We start from the raw sequence: 21,999 nt of genomic DNA on the forward strand, positions 1-21,999 counted from the left end.
AAAGAAGTTAAACTATCTATCTATCTATCTATCTATCTATCTATCTATCTATCTATCTATCTATCTATCTATCTATCTATCTATCTATCTATCTATCTATCTATCTATCTATCTATCTATCTATCTATCTATCTATCTATCTATCTATCTCTGTCTGTCTGTCTGTCTGTCTGAAATCTATTGATGCCCGTAACATCTGTGGAATAGCTAAAGACTTACTGAAAAGGATTTACAATGCAGTAGACTTTATTGGCTAAAAAGTTCAACTGAAATTAAAAAAGTTTTTCAAAACTTATCAAACCCGTAAGCTTATTTTTTCTGGTTTAAATAAAGCCAGCTCTTCCACACAATAACACATCGGAAAATACAAGCTACAAATACAGTAGCCCTACTAATTAATGCTGAGCCTGTCAAAGCATGAATATTTTATAAGTGGTATGAAAATATCACATTTGCATTAATAATTACTGCTAACCCTCAACAGAAGCTGTGGCACTGGTGTGTAATGAGGGGTTAAAGAGAAAACGTTATTTAGCTCAAAAGCTAAACTACACTACTTAAAGAGGACACGGTGTTCATATGACAAGGCACAATCAGATCACAATCACAGTAATTTCAGGGTAGAGAATACTTGCCCAAATTTCTGGGCTAAAAGCAGAGACTTGTGTGCATAGTGAACAGTTAATTGTGCACATTCCAATTACAGTTTTTCTCAGTTGCTTGGAATGTTTCTCTGATCAGAAGTGAAATTTTCAAAACAACTTGTTCAACCTTTACATAATGCAGTTGCTTGTGCACATCATATAATACATTTCTTGTTTTATTAAACAAATTGCGAATGCTTTGGTACATTCATTTAATTGATTGTATACAATGGTCTGTTGATCAAAATACATTATACTGGTTTTCACCTGAATAACACACCTGTCTTAACACCCAAAACATCTAAGCATTAGTTCATTGCATAAGTCATTGAATGTAAATGGTTAAACCAGTTGTCATAATCTGTCAAGCTTAACTTTGTCACATTTCTATTAAAATAGTTTTTTGTAAACGTGATGAATTGTGCAGATGAATCTTGATTTCACTTATGAAAGAGAGTGTATAGCATCAAAATCAACGATCAACTAGTTCTTTAAAATAGGTCAAAGGTGAATCTTGTGAACCCTCAATACGAGTTTTTCCATAAGAAAATGTAAATTCAGTTAGTGTTTCAGACACCCAAAATTATTCATATAAAAATAAACATACAGTATTGCATACAGTAATAAAGTATAATAATACATTTATAAGTAATGTTATTGTATTACTTATTTTGTAACAATAATAATCTAAATAAAAACAAATAAACATGATGTTTACTGTACCCTTGAGAAGAGTCGAGGCTGGTATGAGGGAGATGAGGAGGAGAGGAGGAGGAGAAGGGTTATTGCTCCGAAGGAAAATCCCCTTTTATTATCGTTCATTCATGTACAACCAGTTTTAACAAACTACTCATTCACAAGCTTATACATAAAATATTATGTGCAAATTCTAATTACATGTTTTTGGTGACCGAAAATGTAAATTTTTAAAAGATATAGACTGATTTCTGTAGTTTTTGAAAGATTTCACAGTAAAGGGGGACTGTGCTCATTTAGCTCCATCGACTTATTATTGCATCGAGTGTTCATAAAAAGGAACTGCATCAAGTACTAATAGAGGCCCAGTGGGATAGGATTCATGCTGACATATGCTTGCTCTAGAGGAGCAGCAACCAGAACAGATAATGAAAGGGTTGCCAGATTGGGCTAGTTTAAAAATACTGCACAACAACCAAGAAAATCCTACGCGTAAAAACTATATATAGTTGTTTTTGTGTTTTCATAAAACTCACTTACTTATGTCCCCACATATCTTGGCCAGGGTCAAAAAACCTATTCTGGGAACACTGGTGAGAGGCAGGAATACACTCTAGATGGGATGCCAGTCCACCACAGGAATTTTCATGAAAAATATTGTAGGCTATTATGTTAATGTTAATAGTTTTTAGAACATGGTTAATGGTGGACTGAAATAATCAAAACCAGAATCAGAAATAGCTTTATTGCCAAGTATGTTTGCACTTACAATGAATTCGTTTTGGTGACAGAAGTTTACAGTTGAAAAAACTTCTCTTGTGCCTGGCTGTCCTGGTGTTCGTTGCTCTGTAGTGTCAGCCAGAGTGCAAAAGTTTAAAAAGCATATGGCTTGGATGTGAGGGATCCAGTGTGATTTTCTGAGCCCTTTTTCTTACTTTGGATATATACAGTTCTTAAAGAGTGGGCAGAGGAGCAGCAACAATCCTTTCAGCTGTTTGAACTGTCCTTGGTACTTTTCTAAAGCCTGATTTCTGAAGGGCGAAATATTTACAGATACAGTTACAGGTGCTGTTTTCTTCATCATGAAGCTATCATGAATTAAAGTCAAAGTAGGTATGTAAATGCAGTGGTCAGATGATGAAGCAAACAAGGCAAAACAAATATCGAATTGCCAAAACACAGAACAGTTTTCCTCTTTGTCTCAGTGCATTTTAAATTAGATGTGTCCCAGACAAGACAGCTGCATTTCTAATATATAAAATATATAAAATATATAAAAAATGTTATATCATTCTAAATCTACTGTTCTATTCATTTCCATCTTCCAAATTCTCCTCTTCTGTCAACTGTCTCCCCTTGAAATTTCAGTATAATCATTAAGAGTTTGATTTAGATGTTATGTTTGTACTGTGTTTGGTTTGATAATACACAATTTACTAGGCTAAAAAATCCTGCTACTTTTGGTATTAACATTCTTATTTGTTACTGCACTTGAAGGTAAAAAAAAAAGATGCAAGACCAAAAATGTAGATACCCATTGGAGTGCAAGTTGGAATTGCTGATTTGTGCTGCACTTTGAAGTTCTTTGTTTGATTCCGGAGGTTGATATTCATGAATCTACACTGAGGCTGAGTATATTAGATTGAAGCTTTGTTGCTTATTTATTGCTTTCCTCTATACCTGTAGAGATTATTAGCAATACATAGAATGATGTAGTGGGTGGCATTGGGCCATGTCTCAAAGGCTTTATAGCAATACTACCTGTCAGCTCTGATCCTCTGTAATCCCAGTGTGGGCTTTCACACTGGACTGTGACATGCATCCTGAGTACTGGAAGCTGAGTAGGACTGAGCTGAGACAAGTGAGTAGAGAGCATCAGATTTGGAACTGGCCCAATGCATCCTGAGCATAGCTTTGAGCAAGATTAATAAAGATTTGGCCATTGCCTTTTTATATGAATTTGCAGTAATGAGAACATACATATGTTTATATGCTGTATGCGCACAGCTTTAAAATGAATTGTCCTATTACAGGAATTTACCTCAAAGGTACCTCTGTCTGTGTCATAAATATTGCAACATTTCAGGTGCATTTGTTGCTTAGTTAACTGCATGTCTTTGAACCCAAGACTAAATAGGATTGAATAGGATTATTAAAGGCCTACATGCAAAACTGTCACTTTTGGTTACTCAGTTACCTTGTTTCCATGGAAACTATGTGTTCGTGAAAAATCGTTTATGACTTCCATTTGCAAAAGTGTCAAAGTTGTTGGTTCACATTTTTCAAGTTTCATTAAAGACACTAAAAGATTATTCTTCTGCAGTTAATCTTATTTCTTCATAGCACAAAAAATGCACTTAACATTAAGCATTGTATTTGTACTCAGTAAGTTACAAATAGGAAAAAACAGGTGAGTCTTGCATTTTATTTTAGCACAGGAGGATTCAATAAATAATTTTCATTTTAAAAAACCTCCATTCACTGAGCCTTCTATACCATTCTGTGGCTTTTTACATAACTATGTTCTGTGTGTCTACTTCTGATTTGTTGGAGATTCAGTAGTGAAGATAGGGTTACCCATCAAACTACTTAAAATATAATGCATAAAATAGCACCAGTAAGTCATTTGTCACGTTCCACCTCATGAAGATTATGGATCTTTAAAGAAGTAGATGCTGACCCCGCAAACATCCCGAACCATCTAGAGACGTACCAGCACCATTTGGATTCCACCTCATGTGGAGTTTGGACATTGAACCTCTTTAAATGTTTAAAGGCTCTGGCATGGAGAAGCCTGTGTTGGATCTGTAATGATCGCAAACGTTGAGCTATTTTATTAGTTGCTTAGGATCTCCTGGTTTCATAACCTCAACTGACTGTATAAGACTGTAGAAAGCACATTACTCACAATCTTACATTCTGTTGCTCATGTTAGTTCTCACTCTTCAGGGTTCTGTATTGTTTAAAGAGTATAATCGCACTCTTGATGTCACCCAAATGAGGATTGGTTCCCCTTTTGAGTCTGGTTCCTCTCAAGGTTTCTTCCTCATAACATCTAAGGTAGTTTTTCCTGCCACAGTCGCCATGGCTGCTCATTAGGAATAAATACACACCATTCACCTTAACTCTTAAATTCTGTAAAGCTGCTTTGAGACAATGTCTGTTGTGAAAAGTGCAAAAGAAATAAACTTAACTCGACTTAAATTTACTGTAATTACATTTCTTCCTTAATCACCAAATATATCTATATACTAAATATCATATGTGAAAGTCTGTACATTCTGACTAAAACAACCAGCCAGTTTTGAGTTAATCTATCCTGGCATTTAGTGGATTTCATTTCATCAAACCACAAATGCCAATGGACCAGCAAACCATGAGTATCTCTTAATGGGTATCAGGTGCTTTTCATTGTATGCAATGCCTATTTTTTACCAAACATGCTGATGGTGTGCATAAACAAAAGCATTTTAGACTTATCTGCTAATAGTAACTTTTTTTCTATACCAGTTTCCAAAATGGCTTGTTCTTCTGGGGGGTGGTGATGATTAATTATAAGCATTTAAATATCTTAAAAATAGACAACAGTGGTCCCCTGGAATTTGCACCCCCAGAGCCCCTATGGTACCTTAGTGAATTCATCTAGTCATTAAGCCAGTAAATTGGTTCCTCTTTTGAACTTTAAATGGCTTATGAGTTGATTGTCCAATGACTTTTGAGCCTGTAAAAATGGAGGGACTAGTGAAAAATGGCTAGAATTTACTAAATGGTTAATACAATATTTTTTAAATCAAAAGTATTTATTTATTTCATATCCATTGTGGTGGTTGTGTACAGAGGCAAAACTGTGTCATTGATCAGATAAATGTTGAGTCGACTGTAAGTAGTGACTTCAGTTGTTGAGTAAAAAATCTAAAACAACTGTGTGCAAATGCTTATTTGAAACATTTTGCTCACTCTCTTGAAGTGCCAATTCTGGATTTTGTGTGTGTGTGTGTGTGTGTGTGTGTGTGTGTGTGTGTGTGTGTGTGTGTGTGTGTGTGTGTGTGTGTGTGTGTGTGTGTGTTTCTGTGTGTGTGTGTGTTTCTGTGTGTGTGCATGTACATCTGTTGACCAGCAGCTTATTTAGATCCCCTGAAATGTGTCACTGTTCCACTCTACGGTTTCAATCTTGTACCTCTGCTGCTTTAAACCATTTTTTCATGTGGCAGTTTTTGGTGCATGCTGTGATAAATTATTTCTAAGTGATTGGTTCAGCAGGTGTTACTATTCCTGATTTGCCTGTCTGTAAATGCCACTTCCCGCTGAATCAGATGGAAAGGGGTGGCATAATGTTTTTTTTGTTCTAAAGGTTTAAGACAGGACCAATGTTCATGTTAAACTTTTTTTTTACACATTCTTTACTGAGAATGTGTCGCACATTTTTGTTTTAAGCAGCCGGTTCTGGATGTAGGGATTAAGCCAAATAATCTGTATAAATAAGCAGACACATTTCTACCCATGCCAATTAAATTTATTTTTCAGTGCTCAACCCACTTCTTTTGTACTCTACTCATGAGGCTATATACAGTTGTTTCGTTAGAAGTCTCTGTCTATGTTATGCAGTCGCTGTGTAATTCTCATCACTAATGAGCTTGGCTTATCATCCAAAACTGTCACTTGTCCTTTAATTGCTTTTAGAAAGCCCTGCCACTTTGTATCAAATCAAACACAGTGTGTTGTAGCAGTTTCGATAAACACCATTTGGAGCAAATGTATGTGCATTTGTGTGGTATATGTGCGGTTTATATTCATTATCAGTTGACCCAAAACTCTAGCCGTAGGTCAAAAGGTAAATATTTTAATATATTTGTGCTTTAAGAAAATTTAATTAGCAGTTGTTATGATTGCATGGGTTTGTATTCTGTCATATAAAGTAAATAAATGCTATACAGGTATGTTCTTATTGATCTTTATTCAACTGCTCACCACAAGCTTTCACAATTTATCAAGTTTTTTTCTTTTAAGACTAAACCCAGTGATGTGAACATACATGTATCTGCAAATATCTTGCATATATTTAGGTCAGCAATTCTACTGCAAATAAATTCATACTTTCCAACTGGTATATAGAAAATGTTATGTTTTTGTCAACATTGTTAAGTATGCATTTATACTTAGATTAAAAATAATTGTGGACACATTGATGCCTTTTTCATTGTTTTTTTACAATGTGGAACTGTAAGTAACTCTTTAGAGCTTCAAGTTTTGTTGTCTGGTTCTTAAGTTTGTAGCCAGTTTGTTGCTTATTGTACCACCTCTAAATAAAAAAAGTTTAAAGTGTGTGTGTGTGTGTGTGTGTGTGTGTGTGTGTGTGTGTGTGTGTGTGTGTGTGTGTGTGTGTGTTTTAGGGGGGCACCAGGTAGTCAATAGGTGGATAAGACATCTTTAGTTTTCTTTCACACACAGCACACAGAAACATTTTTACAATAATTTACATAATCAATTAGGACAGATTATACCTTTACAGAATCTCACAGACATTGTTAAAAATTTTAATCCCTGCCACTAAGATGCTCCTGTGTCAGTGGAAAGTAAAACTTACTTTACTACTATAGTAAGTAACTTACTACTAACCCTTATCTGTCATAGGGTTGGTTGGATTTATTCACGAACATTATAAAATGTATTTATTAAAAGCTTTTTTCTTTTCACATATTAACGTTTTAGGCAAAAACAGTAGTTCTATGTAAAATCAGCACCCAGTAAACACCCATAACCCTAAGCCTAACCCTAGCCAAAATGCCATGATCCTAATTTCATAACGAAGAACTCCCAAAACTCCAGTGGCTGGTCTCCTCAGTTCTAAGACATACACAGACTGTTGTTAAAAGACGAGTGGATGCTACACAGTGGTGATCTTGGACCTGTCCCAACTTTTTTAAGACATGTTGTGGCCATAAAAGTCTACATTACACTATATGTTTCTTAAAATTTTACATTTTCTTAGTTAAACATTTTAGATGTTTTATGTGCTGTTGTGAATGAAATATGGGTTTATGAGATTTGGAAGTCATTGCATTCTGTTTTCATGCACATGTTTTTTTGAAACTAGTGTTCATTGTGAACTGTGTGAAGAGAAACCTACAATCTGCCTTTGGTGGAAAGTTGCCTTAATCTGAAGCTTTAAGGTAGCCTCGATAAAAGTCAATTACGTAGAGATTTTACTTCACTGAATGCTGTCTCATTAAAAAACTGACTTCATGAATGGCTGCCTCCATAAAATGCTGCATTTATAGAAGACTGATTTTATGGAGCACTTCCTCCTGAGGAAGATGTTCTCATAATGAACTTAGTGGAAATTTGCCTTCTTGTCATCCATACAAAGCTACTTTCCGAAAGAAGCAAGTACTTGATTTCTAAGATTTGCAAACTCTGGAATGGGATGATTATGACCTTAAGATGTCCACATACATATAGGCATATAGTGTATATACAAACATCTTTTAAAAGCATAATAGATGAATATGTATGTTTTAATAAACCTGATTAACATTTGTTTTAGGTATAAGAAATATGTTTTATATTTGTATGTTCATAGTCTTGTGTACGTTCCAAATAATACCAGGAGGAATTACATTATGAGTGGAGTAAACAATGCAGTGGAGCTTCTGTATATACTGTTAATGACAAGCAGAGCGAAGATTCAATATGTATATCTTGAGCAAAATTAACAAAATGTATATCTTACTTTGGTGTGATGATAATTCTTTAAATAATGATTTCATTTTTAAATTACATAAATAAATTTTCTTAAGTCAAGTATTTATTTAGTAAACTGAGGCATGATCATTTATGTGTTCATTAGGGTATTGTCAACCTAAAATAGACAATAAACAGGACATCATGTGGACCTTTGGTCTAACCACCCAGTTGTTAGCTATATTAAGCCCCAGAAACAGTTACACTAAATATGATTTCAATGTTCAAATCTTCCTACATAGTTGGCACTCGCATATATGCAGGGCTTCCCCACCTACTGTACAAAATCTCAACTTAACCTCTTCTCAATGGCATAGCTCTATGGAATAGTGTTGCATGAATTTGTCAGTTCCATAATTGTTATCTCAAACAAGGAGCTACAAAAAGCTCCTGCTTTAAAACAGATTTGTTGCCTTGCTTTCCTTTTTAGTCTAAGCAAAAGCTGTATCATTGTTACAGAATTCCGACCCTTTATGATTGTAATTACACTAGATAATCTTGCATGAATATAAATGGCTTCAATGTATAGGAGTTATGTACTGTACATCGAAGATTTTTTTTTGTGCTGACTTGTGCACAGGCAAAATATTGTTCACTGCTTCCTGCTTTATTGCTGGTTTGATTTTATAGTTATATTAATAGTAGTAGTTCACCGTCACTGTTCATGTATATATAGATACCTCTAAACTACTGAACTTCTTATTTGTGGAGACTAATCTCTCAAGATGCATTTTTTTGAATTCTCCTACATTTACGTTTACATTTGCGGCATTTAGCAGACGCCCTTGTCCAGAGTGACGTACAAAAGTGCTTTGAGTCTCTAGCATTTACTCTTAACCTCAAACAGAGATGAACAGCAATGAAAGTGCTGCTGTTTAGAATAATGCAGACAAGAGAAGAGAATGTAGCAAGTTGTATTTAGGCATTCTAGGTATATTACTGTATCTTACAAAAGTAAGTACAGATGGTCCATGAATTACGATGGTTCAACTTAAGATTTTTCTATCTTACGATGACGATAGCGATACGACAAAATTGTAAGAAAAATATCCACAATTTTGCACAACAGGCAGCAGCGTACGATGTACGATATGTTGTATACCTATCTCTCACCCTGTGAGATGCCCCACTCTCGCTAGCGGTCGACAGAGAAAAGTTGTCTCAGTGTGTATTTATTTTTTGTCAAACAGTTTCAAACAGCAATTTTAGTCATAAAAGCATTTCTTCCAATCGCCAAAGTATGTCTCCTGCTTGTAGTGGGGAAAAAAAGAGAAAAAGCCATCAGTTTAGAGCAGAAAATGAAAATGATATATCAGCATGAAGTAGGAACACAGTCACATTTATAGTACCATCTTTGACTTACAATATTTTTTACTTACGATGGGGACGTTGTAAATTATCTCCATCGTAAGTAGAGGACCACCTGTACACCTCTCACATTTCAGCAACCATTTTAGTATATCTTCTGAAGAGACAATACAAGAGAAATAAAACTTGGATATTTTAGAGTAGTCAATATGCAGCTTGTATGGCAGTACAGATTTACTTGTCCCCAAAAAATACTCAACATACAGCCATTATTGTCTAAATATCTGGCAACAAAAGTGAGTACACCCAAAGTTAACATGTCAAAACTGTGTCTAAAGTGTCAATATTTTGTGTGAGCACCACTGTTATCCAGCACTGCTTCAATCCTCCTGTGCATGGAATTCACCAGAGTTGCACAGATTGTTGCTGGAATCCTCATCTACTCCTCCATGATCACATAATGGAGCTGCTGGATGTTAGACACATGGCGTTTCTCCACCTTCTGCTTCAGGATGGCCCACAGCTGCTCAGTAGGGTTCAGGTCTGAAGACATACTTGGCTACTTGTTAAAAAAACTGCTGTTTGGCCCATTTTCTAAGGAGAGAGGGCATCATGTTCTGCTTCAGAATGTCACAGTGCATGTTGAAATCCATTTTTCCCTCAATGAAGGGGAAAATGCAGCTCCGAGGTACCAGCATCACTCATGCAGCCCCAGACCATGATGCAACCACCACTATGCTTGACTATAGGCAAGTTTTCCTCACCAGGTCGTCGCCATACATACTGGACACATAAGACCTTAAGACATTAAGGTTCCAGTAAATCATGCTCTTGGACAGGTTTTCTTTAGCAAATTGTTTGCGGGCTTTTTAGTGAGCCAGCTTAAGAAAAAGCTTCCTTCTGAGACGATAGCCATACAAACCGACTTATTGCAGTGTGCATGTATTGTCTGAGCACTGACAAGTGGACCTTGTATTTCTGCAACCCCTAAAGCAATACTAGCAGCACTCATGCGTTTTTTTTTTTTTTTAAAGCTTTCGTACCTTATGCACAGCAAGAGGACACAACTTCTTTAATGGACCCTTGTAAAACCTCTGTATGACCTTGGACACTGTACTGTAACTCAGTTTCAGGGTGTTACTGACCTTCTTATAGCCTCGGCCATCTTTGTGCAGAGCAACAATTGTATTTCTCACATCCTCAGAAAGTTCTTTGTCACGTGGTGCCATGTTGAAGATCCAGTGGCCAGTATGAGAGAATTGTACTCAAAGCACCAAATTTTAACTGCTCTAATACAAGATACACAAATTTGTTTGGTCCTGCCAAGCAGACAAAACATGAACATGATGAATAGAACATGCATACGATGTATAGCTATTATAACTTGTGGTGTACTCACTGTTGCCAGCTATTTAGACAATAATCATGGTATTTTTATTTATTTTCAGAGGACAGTAAATCTGTACTTCTATACAAGCTGCACATTGACTACTCTAAAATATATGCAAGTTTTATTTCTGTAGTATTGTCCCTTGAAGAAGATTAAAAGAAAAGAAGATTAACACTAAAATTGTTGCTTAAATGTGAGAAGTGAACTTACTTTAGCGAAATACTGTATATTGCTTGTTAAGAATTGATCATTTCTTGCAAGTATATTGGCTCAAGATTGATAAGTATCTAGGGTGCTTATTCTTAACTTTCCCATATGCTAATGTGGAAGTTACGGATCACAGTAAAAGATCTTCATACAGTATGTTCTATCATGTGACCATATGGTATTAACTATACTGCTATTCTGAAATTCAGACTATATTGTCCTTCTTTTACACTAGCACTGTTAGTTAAATGAAAAAAAAAAACATAATTGTTTGTTTTTGGTGTTTCTCTTTTAAATGGCGGGGAAAGACTAATGGTTGATATGGTCCACACTGAATGAACTTTAGCTGGTATCCACAAAAAGGGGTATAAACTAACCAGTGCTGATGAAGATATCACAGGGACATATAGGTTTTGTATGTTATAATCACCATTCCGAGTGCAAACTAGTTTATTATTCCTACTGAAAAGAGTTGCTCTGTCTGTTTGGTGTTGTTTTGTTTCTTTTCATTTAATTCCACCATCTGTTACCATGAAACTTTACCAACTGTGACTGCGTAGGATCTTTCCACAGATGGTGCTGGTCAAAGCTAGGGCATAGAAGTGAGAAAAGATTCAAGAACCATCTAACAAGCACGCTAAGCCCTGAATTTCTATGGTTTGCTTAATTTAACATTTAATATCATATATATTATATCATTTTATGATTGTCTGAGAAGGGGGATCATAGTTGTAATATTGAAATTTAACTTGTGAATTACATACTTAATTAAAAAAAAATTTATGTACTTCTGTTATCAATGAATGGGTACATTTGCTTTAGTCACTTCTCACTAAAGCTGTACCACATCTTGTCAGGAAAAATTGCCACAGAACACTGTGTGAATGAGCAGAAGAGATGTGAAAAATGGATGCGATTACAAATGAAAGGTGTCCAAGCTGTCGTAGAAAAACTAGTACTCACACTAAAATAAATGAAGCTACACAGACCTCCAGGACAGGCTCCAAGTGTTAATACGCATTCTGAAGAACACACGCAGGCTTTAAAACAAAATAAACACATACAGTAACCTCTACAATTATTAGTGTCCTTTATAAAATAAAAAAACAATAGTGTACACAAATTGAAGATTTTACTCATCTAAGAGTTAATAGAAAAAATAACTAGAACAATTTATTTATAGTCATTGATTTGGGGTGTTTTGTGGCTGATGGCTCAGGGGCCCCTATTAAATAAAGTAATTTCATCATGAATCCTGCTGTGTATCAGGATATTTCAGTTTCAAAACCTGGATGCCTCTTCCAGGAGGTTCAAATATGGTCCTGGATAAAGGTTTTAATCAGATGAGCTTAATATACTTTCAGATCAAAACAAATGGTTAAAGGGACACTAAATCAATGTCTGATTTTGATCAATGTCGTTCTGAAAGCCTGTGGTCTGAATTGAAGTGAACAGTGATATAAACAAGCTTAAATGTTATTTATGGAGCACTGGACAAATATGCTACTACAAGTGCTATTATCTAAAAAGATTCAGTGCTGTTTTTCCCTCTAGGGCAGATGTGGCTTTGGGCTGTTGTGGCCGGTGTTTTAACAAATGTAATAACACCAGTTATATCATCTGTTTAAATTGACAACATCGTCAAACCCTCATTCACAACTTCATATACTTCACACTCCATTTAAAAGCGAATAACTTATTTTATTCTTGTAGGACACACACACACACACACACACACACACACACACACACACACACACACAGAAAACGAAACCCTAATTTTAATTCCAGCCTGTAAAGCTTCAAGCAGCTCTGATCCCAGCATGTGAATAGATGTGTCTTGGGCTGAATAACCACATTATGCCATGACTCCATCTTTCAGGCTACATAATGTGATTAGGATTGAGTCTTCTTATTTTTCTGAAGCTTTTCCTTACTGGCCTGAGCTACAGGTTTACATTTCCTGTCTTCCTTCAACTTTTTTTTAATAGTGCTCAGTAATTAATCAATGTCTCTTTTTGTGACACAATTGCGCACCATTTAAAGTCTACTTTAAAGAACCCTTTGTCTCTAATAATACGAATCATCCTAAAAACAATGAGCATTAATTCACAAATGTGAGGGTTAGTGTTTTATTTATAGTGGTCCAATAAATAAAATACTGATGATCCTTGAAAAAAATCAACCCTGTTGAGCTGAACAGCTTGTTCAGATTCAACTTCAGAAAGAAAGTGCAAACAATCGCATCTTGCACAATTCTGGGGCACAGCACATATGAATGTTAGCTCAACAATAAAATGCAGGTGTGCCATTGTTTTAAATAGATATGCAAGCATATCTGTGGTGTCTCATCTATATTAAGCCACAGATCCTCTTGGTCCTTAGATGGCACATAGATGTTCAGACATGAACCAATTAATTGTATCCTAGCAACAGGAGTCAATATGTTTCTTAGCAACACCATTTGGTGATATGTAGAAACTGCTTTTAGAGAGGCCTGCGCAGAAATCATACATTCAGCGTATTTCACACATCGTATTATGTGCAGGTTGATCCCTGGTATGTTGCAAGTTAATAGCATTAATCATAAAGCTAATTCAGGCTACCGAGACATTTTTAACCAATAAAATATTACATTAAGTTTGGACTTCTTTGTTATGAGTGTTTAGTCTCTCTATCTGCTTCTCTTGTGTTAACAGCTAGTTTAACAGCTATTTCTGCATTATGTATGAAAAGGCAGGTCCTATAGATCAATTTCTTTTTTCACACAGATGCATACAGTTCCCCTCTCAAATTACGACACCTTTCAGAGCCCTGGATGTGTTGAACAGCTTACTCTTAGCTCAGCAAAAGCTGTTTCATGAGGAGATATAAGCCTGAAGTAGCATCATACTTCATAATGTCAAAAACCTATTCAGGTCTTGGAAGATTTCAAGTGAACAGAACATCTGATAATTCATCTTCTTTTTGGTCTAACCTTTAATGTAGTTAGACCATTTTCATGTAACAATGTTAGAATTATACCATTTGTCTCCTCTGGCTTAGCCCTTATAATGAAAACAGAGCTCCATTCATAATAAAGCAGCGAACTATATTTCCCCAAAGACATTGCTGCTATTTCTGTAGTATTTATCACACACGTGCAGAAGTTATTTATAATCGATGAACCTATTTCCTTTGCAAAGAGCACCAGTCATTAAATTCCGTCTAACACAAGTGTGTGTGTGTGTGTGTGTGTGTGTGTGTGTGTGTGTGTGTGTGTGTGTGTGTGTGTGTGTGTTTGGCTTATCTTGGCACTGTTATTTAGTAATTCTTCCAAATTATAACAAACATTGGAAGATTGTAAATATTTTGCTCTAGAAGTGACAGGTGGCTACATGTGTACACTACAGTATTATTCAGATCCATATGTTCCATTTGTAATTAAGTCTGTCTTTGGTTATACAGACATCCTCATGTTTTGTCCTTTTTTGTCTATGTATATAAATAGCTTAATTTAAAGATCTCATATTGACTATAATTGATTTGATAGTATATGTTTTCCAAATATAATATTTAAATTATGACATTGTGTGTTATATTAAAATTTAACTGAAATTCTTTTGGGCATACATGTGCTCAAAAATAATAAAAAGTGATCATGCCTGCATACAGCATTATAACATACTGGGAAATACAGTACATGCTAATATGTACAAGTTATTTTTGCTCTTGAGAATTCTCTTTACACACTTTTAACATTTTAATCTTACCACATCTTATTGATGTCAGATGTTAAACGATGCAAATAAGGATATTTTCTAATATTTATACAATATCCATGACAGGGAGGACTGGGAAACAGGTCACAATAAGTAGTATGTGAAACAGAATACGATGAAAGGTTTGTGTCATGTAATGGAAAACTGATGTTTGCAACTGCAGAAACTCTTATTGGAGAGACAGGCAGATAAATTCAAAACAAGAGATGATTTTAGGGTCAAAACATGCTTAGATCAGGTGATCATCAAACAGGCTGTAGAAGGCAAGGCAGAACACATAAACCAAGGGAATAAAGTCCTACCCGAATATCAAGAGCAGACAAAAGAGGCTTGGTAACATCAGATGAATGCTCACGGAAACTAAACATTTACAAAACAGGAATGCCTGTTAACACTGCAAATATCTCAGCATGCTAAGAGCTTCAAGAATAATAGATGGCAGTAAAACAATTTGTGTGTGTGTCTGTGTGTGTAAAATATTAGGCAGGATGTATGTAAGGTATTTATAAATACACATACATATATGTGAAATATAAGTAAAAGATCTATGTAATGCATGACAGTCTGAATGGGTTAAAATCAGGTGAAATAACTTCTAGTCTGAGACAGGTACCACAGGTTTCTCTCCTATGGCAGCATTTATCCTGGGTTTTTATCAGCAACTTGAACAAACACCACTCCCATCAATGCGTTGATGACCTTGGTGCTGGTTGTATTTTTTGCAAATATTTCTAATGCTCATCTACTTTATTAATCCGTTGCAGTAAAGCTATTGCATTAAACATTTTCAAGCATTAAAACCATAATACTGTCTCTGTAATCATTGCGACCCATTAAATTTATCTTAAAGGTTTTTTTTTCCTTAAAGAATCGGCATTTAGCTTTATCACCAGTCATTGCTTTACTTCTTGCTGATGTATGTGAAATCTTCAGCAGTAGTAAAATGCAATGCAGAACTGCTGACCTGGCCTGTCGCAAACATTAATCTTTTTGACCCCCATTGCAGAGAAAAAGAGAGAGAGAGAGAAAGAGAGACAACCACATACACACACACACATTCTGACTCTTTATCTAGCAGGTGTCCTCGACTTCGGTTATCCACGTTTTTCCTCATTTCGTCTTCATTTTTTCATGTAATAAAACATGGTCAGCATGAGTCTGCATAGCACTGCACTATAAGTCATCTGATGTGCCAGTCTGTTCAGTGCCCTTTACATCATGCACTTCAACATTGTGCTATATAGCCATGAGTTGCAAATAAAAACTGCCACTACTTTTTCACTGTCAGATGTTTTGCAGTCTCTGTCTAGCCGAGTGGGACAGTGAAATGTGATATCCTTCTTGTGGGTATTATTGAATGTGAGAATAGAAACTCGTGGTTAAAAGAACGAATATTATCAATAATCCTGAAATAAGAGCCTTATGTTGTTTATATTATAGATTTTTCTGTACAATTTTATAAGTAAACAAATCTATTATTATAAGTGTGTGTTCCATGTAAAGTTATCTATAAATCTATTTGCTGTTTTTTGGCATTTTATAGCATTATACCATGTATAGTTCTCTGTGACAATCAAGCGATTGAAACACAGTATAAACGTATAATCACAAGTAGCAAGCCAAGAAACCTCATTTAGTTTAAGGTCCAGTTAGTTCTATAAAAAAAATAAATTCCTCTTTCCTTTTAATATGTAAAATAATCCGTGACTTATGACGCACTATAACAATCATAAAATCAATTATATTCATTAAATATCACATTATTTTTATCTCATTTATATTTCTTGCTTTTACAATACTTGGGTAACTTTTTGTATTTTCCTAATTGTAAAAATAGTTCAATTATTTCACCATCTGCTGTACCCGACTTTGACAAAGTCTGCATTCAGTTATATGGTTTATGTTAAAAGCCTTCTGCTGCAAGGCAACTCGCTGATGAGCTTGGTGGGACTCAGGCAAGGTCTCATTAGGTATGCATGCTTTCATAAGGCAGCCTGCAAAGTGCTGATATTGCTGCTGTTTGCTTTTCCCACTCACTCTTTTTAATTTACTCTCTCTCGCTCTCTTGTTTTTACAGGTGTATGAAAGAGGAACTAATATTGAGCAATTTGTGACTCGCTTCCTGTTGAAGGAATCAGCCAATCAAATACAGTCCTTGCTTAACTCTGTGGAGAGTGCAGTGGATGCTATTGATGAACAGCATTGCCCTCCAGGGTGAGTTATTAATCTCTGTCTTATGGTAGTTTTAGAAAAAAATTAAGGTTTACCATTATGTTAAAATACTAAAAAGCAATTGAATTGGACCAATTAAATATATCTTTTATATATATTTAATGGGAAAAAATTAAAATATTGTATAAAGAAGTGAAAGAGCTATAAGTTAATTATTCAGAAGCATTCAGACTAGGCTTGTGAGCGGTAGAACAGATAATAATTTGCCTAATTGTCAAAACATTATGATTTCAAGGGACGGCATACTCTGTCCCCATATCAAGCACAGTAACTCTAGCCACTTTTCAGTATCTGTGCACTTATTCATGTCAAAGACAGTTGATAAATCTGTCTTCCAAGTGTTGCACTGCCCTGTAATGCAGCATAAGCTGCAGTTTGAAAAGACGCATCTGGGTATGAGCCTTTACATTACACTGTTGGTTGTTGTCACTGCAGTGTGATGACTGTAATGGGTGGATGTTGGCAGATGACCCTACTAGGGAATAAATTGTGTTATAATGGTAATACCCAGTACAAATGCAATAACAATAATAAAGTAACCGTGAAGAATACAATATACAGTAACTAAATAAAAAAAATCTGTATAATAATAATAATAAAAATAATAAGGGTCTTTGATAGATAGTGCATGGGTTTGTTTCTAGATCAGTTCATGTTTGTTTCTTGTAATATGTGTGGCAATGTTTAGGGCATACAAAGTGGACAATTATTTTCACCATTACGAAAAACAGGGTTTAAAAATTGATACCATTGCCAGTGAGCACTCAATATTTGTCTCTGGTTACTGATCACAAGGTCAGTGCTTCAAATCCCAGCATCTTTAAGCTGCCAATGTTGGACCCTTAACCCCCTTTATCATGGCTGACTCTGTGATATGACTGTATCCTAACAAGCTGGAATATTTGCAGATTTTATTTTTCCTTCCATCTTTTTCTTTTTCTATTACAGTGCATCATTCACTTGGAGATCATCATTATTATTGATAATGGAATGTAGGCCATAATGAGTAACTCCACCTACATATTAGGCTGATGCTGCCACATTAAATGTGAACAGCAACAAAGCCAGTGAAAGGAGATTAAGTTGGAAGTAAGAGGCACACCAGATTTGCTGCTTGTGTCTTAGATTATCCATGGTTACCAATGGATGCTGAAATGCTGGACAGCAGAGAGTTGCATTCGGAGTTGCCATGAAACAGTTAATGCATAGATAAGCTTTTTCTGGCAGGTATTGTCTGATTTTCCTAAGCGTATCCAGATTAAAAGCCATGAAATATAGAGATCATTGCAATTATCTGACTGAGCTTAACAGTCATGCTTTGTCGAATCACAGAACATGCTAGGATGAAATGTTCTGCCTTCATTATGCTATTTTAAATCTGCCAATCTCTCTTTCTGACTGAGATGTCTGAGGAATACTAAAATGCATGCTGATTCCAAGATGATCTTTGAACAGGAAGGCTATATGTAATTTGCTTCCATTAACATAGCATTGGTACCAGAAGCTGTGAGATTAGATAACTGTATCTGGTGAGGCTGTGTACACTGAGAAGAAAATAATTTATCTGAAATTACCTGTACCGTTATGTCAGAAGGTTCACATAGATCCAACTGATCCAATCAGAAATTGTGAACTTGACTGCAAGCTTTGGAGATTTGAGTTCTCCCTTTTTTTATATTTAAAAGTGGGTTTTTTTCAACATGATTACCTGCTGAACAACAAACCTGTCATCACAAAAGACAGTTTTTGGGAAATATACCAGAAATTTTATTGTGTGTGGATTTAGAAATTGTATACTTCAAATCCAGTTCAGACTGGTCTATAGTTTTTTGACTTATGATGGATGAACTTCTATCATCATTTATAGAATTTTACTATTTGTAACTTTTTTAATAGTTATTTTTACTAGTTTGCTGTAAGTAAAAGCATTTCTATATTTCTAAATGGTATTACATGCTTTAAAATGTGATAGAATTGCAACAAGCTAAAAATAGTTTGGCAACGTGTGATGTGCATGGCATGGGGATGGTTGATTCTGTTAGCATTGGGATATTTACCAATTTAAACCTCTATGGAATTCTAAGGTTTTGATAGCATAAATGAGCTTTTTTCTTTAATCTTACTTCACTGCTCCCGAAGACAGTAACAATTGCAACTGCAGCTATGTCAGTAATATTGTATCTGTTGCTGCTGAAGTGTCTCACCAGTGAATGAGAGTTATCATTCATTTGGGCAAAATGATCAGACAGTTTCTCATGGCTCCTCCAATGTACAGCTGATTGCATCTTATGCAGAAGAGAAAACTCCTGCAGTGAATAATTCACTGGACATGTACTGTAGGTACAGATCTCATTAGGTACACTGATGACAATTTTTGCTTTTCTGCCTACATACTTGTAGAGCTTAATTCATTATATTTCACACACACACACACGCACACACACACACACACACACACACACACACACACACACACACACACACACACACACACACACATACACACACTCGACCAGCCAATTTATTAAGAGCACTATACCTAATACTAGGTAGAAACAAATCAAACTTAATTGTTTGTGGTATGGACTCCACTCTCTATGAAATTCCATGGTGTTGGAAACATTTCATTGAGATTCTTGTTCATGTTGAGATGATTGCATCCTTCACCCTTAAACTTGTCACAGCATTGAAATAGTGAATCATCCAGTCTTTATAATAATAATAATAATAATAATAATAATAATAATAATAATAACAATTATAATAATAATATTTAATGTAATTAATCAATGTAGTGCATCAGTGCCAGATACTCTCTTTGGGTTTCATCAGACTGCAGGTGTCATGACACTGTTGAATACTTGCTTTAGCAGTAAATTAAATCAGGGTAAATTACAAACTTTTCTTTTCATGAATGAAATGTTTGCAGTAATTTGTTGTTTTCCATCAATTAAAAAGATTAGTACACTCATTCATTGTTAGACATGCCTAAAGTCTAGTATGTAGTTAGGCATCTGGTGATGTCTGTAAATTGTCATTAGATTAGATCCAAGGGTCAAGTCAAGTCAAGTCAAGTTTATTTGTATAGCGCTTTTCACAACAGACATTGTCTCAAAGCAGCTTTACAGAAAACAACAGTGAAGGTGAATGGTGTGCGTTTGTCCCTGATGAGCAGCCGTGGCGACAGTGGCAAGGAAAAACTCCCTTAGATGATATGAGGAAGAAACCTTGAGAGGAACCAGACTCAAAGGGGAACCCATCCTCATATGGGTGACATCAAAAGTTTGGTCATAAATCTTTCAACAATACAGAACAATTTGTGATCATCATAGATCCAGCATCAGCTTCTCCATGCCAGGGCCTTTAAACACTCGGCATCTACTTCTCCATGATCATCCATAGGTCCATAATCTTCACGAGGTGGGACGTGACTGGAGCTGGCCAAACCTCAGGAAGCCTCGGGATGGGGAGAGAAAGAGAAGCAGTGGAGAGGAATTAGCGTAGCTGCTGTTCATGATATTAACAGCACAAGTTGATAATGTGCATGTGATCAGATGTTCTGGAGCACAAGGTTGTGATGTGATGTGTGTGATGTGTGTTATGTGTAGGCTTTGCTAAAAAGATATGTTTTTAATCTACACTTAAACTGGGAGAGTGTATCTGAACCCCGAACACTGTCAGGAAGACTATTCCAGAGTTTAGGAGCTAAATGTGAAAATGCTCTACCGCCTTTAGTGGACTTTGCTATTCTAGGAACTACTAGAAGCCCAGAGTTTTGAGATCTCAGGGAGCGTGACGGATTGTAGCGTGTTACGAGACTGGATAGATACATGGGAGCCAAACCATTTAGTGCTTTATAAGTGAGTAGCAGTAGTTTGTAGTCTATTCGAAACTTAATAGGAAGCCAATGTAGGGACGATAAGATTGGGGTTATATGATCGTATTTTCTTGACCTAGTAAGAACTCTTGCTGCGGCATTCTGAACTAACTGAAGCTTGTTTATTAGGGTGAGAGTGATTCATGTACAGAAGGTGCAGTAATAATAATATGAGTTATGGATGGTGCTGTTCAGTGCAGTAACAGCCACTATAAGCTGGTACAACCAACTTCTTTTTTTGCTTGTTTTATTTCCATGAATAATAATTTTTTCTTCCTTTACCCTAGATCTTACCCCAGTAAGACCAGTCCACGTGTTCCTGAAAGGCACTATGAAGCTCCAGTTCCAGACTACCCACCCAATAACAGAGTTAGTGCCAAGGACAGCATGAGGAATCTTAATGTGGCCACAGGTAGGACAGTGATGTCTAGCATTTTACATACAAATTGACAACGTATAATATATACATATAATAATTGGTTAAAACTAATATATTTTTTTTAAATCACCGCTAATTACGCCAGTGTTCATGTGTTTCTGTTTTATTTAAACATTTAAATGCAGGTTCAAGGTTGTGGCATATTTTGTGAGTTTTGCTGTGTTTTTGAACTGATATAGCTATGTCAGTTAAAATCCTCTGAGGCTGGAGCTATTCAACCATATAATCCTTTGTCAGCAGAAATGTCAATAATGAGAAGAAATCTTTAAACGTGTCATGTCAGACATACATCACTGCAATGTTTGGGATTAGCATGAAGATTAGCTTCTCACCCATAAATCAAACTGAATACAAAATAAAAATGCAATGCTTTCCCTAGCCACATCATTTATTCCCATTTAATGCAGTCTCAATTATTTGATCACAGGTAGAAAGAAATTGACTTGGAGTCTGAAAAGTTTTATAGTTGCTTCGGGATAGAAAAACACAATTATTGAATTATTGAATCCTTTTTATGTAAGACTCATTTGAAATGGAACTGTTCTATACATAACTCACTTGCAGCCTTCAACTTACATAATCATATTCTAGTGCTGTCTCAAGCAGTTAATTAAAGGTTTAGAAAAAAAAAAGCAGACATGGTATGTGTGTTTATCAGGCTTTCACATCACCCAACAGATTTTCTTATCGACCTGCCTGTATAT

The 21,999-nt window shown here is 35.6% G+C and overlaps 1 protein-coding gene across 2 annotated transcripts in view; it reads left to right on the plus strand.

The window, feature by feature from the left end:
* necab2 (N-terminal EF-hand calcium binding protein 2) overlaps nt 1–21,999 on the plus strand; it is an 84,491-nt gene that overhangs the window by 42,563 nt on the left and 19,929 nt on the right. For both annotated transcript variants that reach the window (XM_083552703.1, XM_083552704.1), the window contains exons 6-7: nt 16,825–16,961; nt 21,144–21,268. In XM_083552703.1, coding sequence (XP_083408829.1) covers nt 16,825–16,961; nt 21,144–21,268 — 262 coding nt within the window. The remainder of the gene's footprint in view (nt 1–16,824; nt 16,962–21,143; nt 21,269–21,999) is intronic.

The sequence above is a fragment of the Silurus aristotelis genome, assembly GCF_946808225.1.
Source record: "Silurus aristotelis genome assembly, chromosome: 10".
Classification (NCBI taxonomy): Eukaryota; Metazoa; Chordata; class Actinopteri; order Siluriformes; family Siluridae; genus Silurus; species Silurus aristotelis.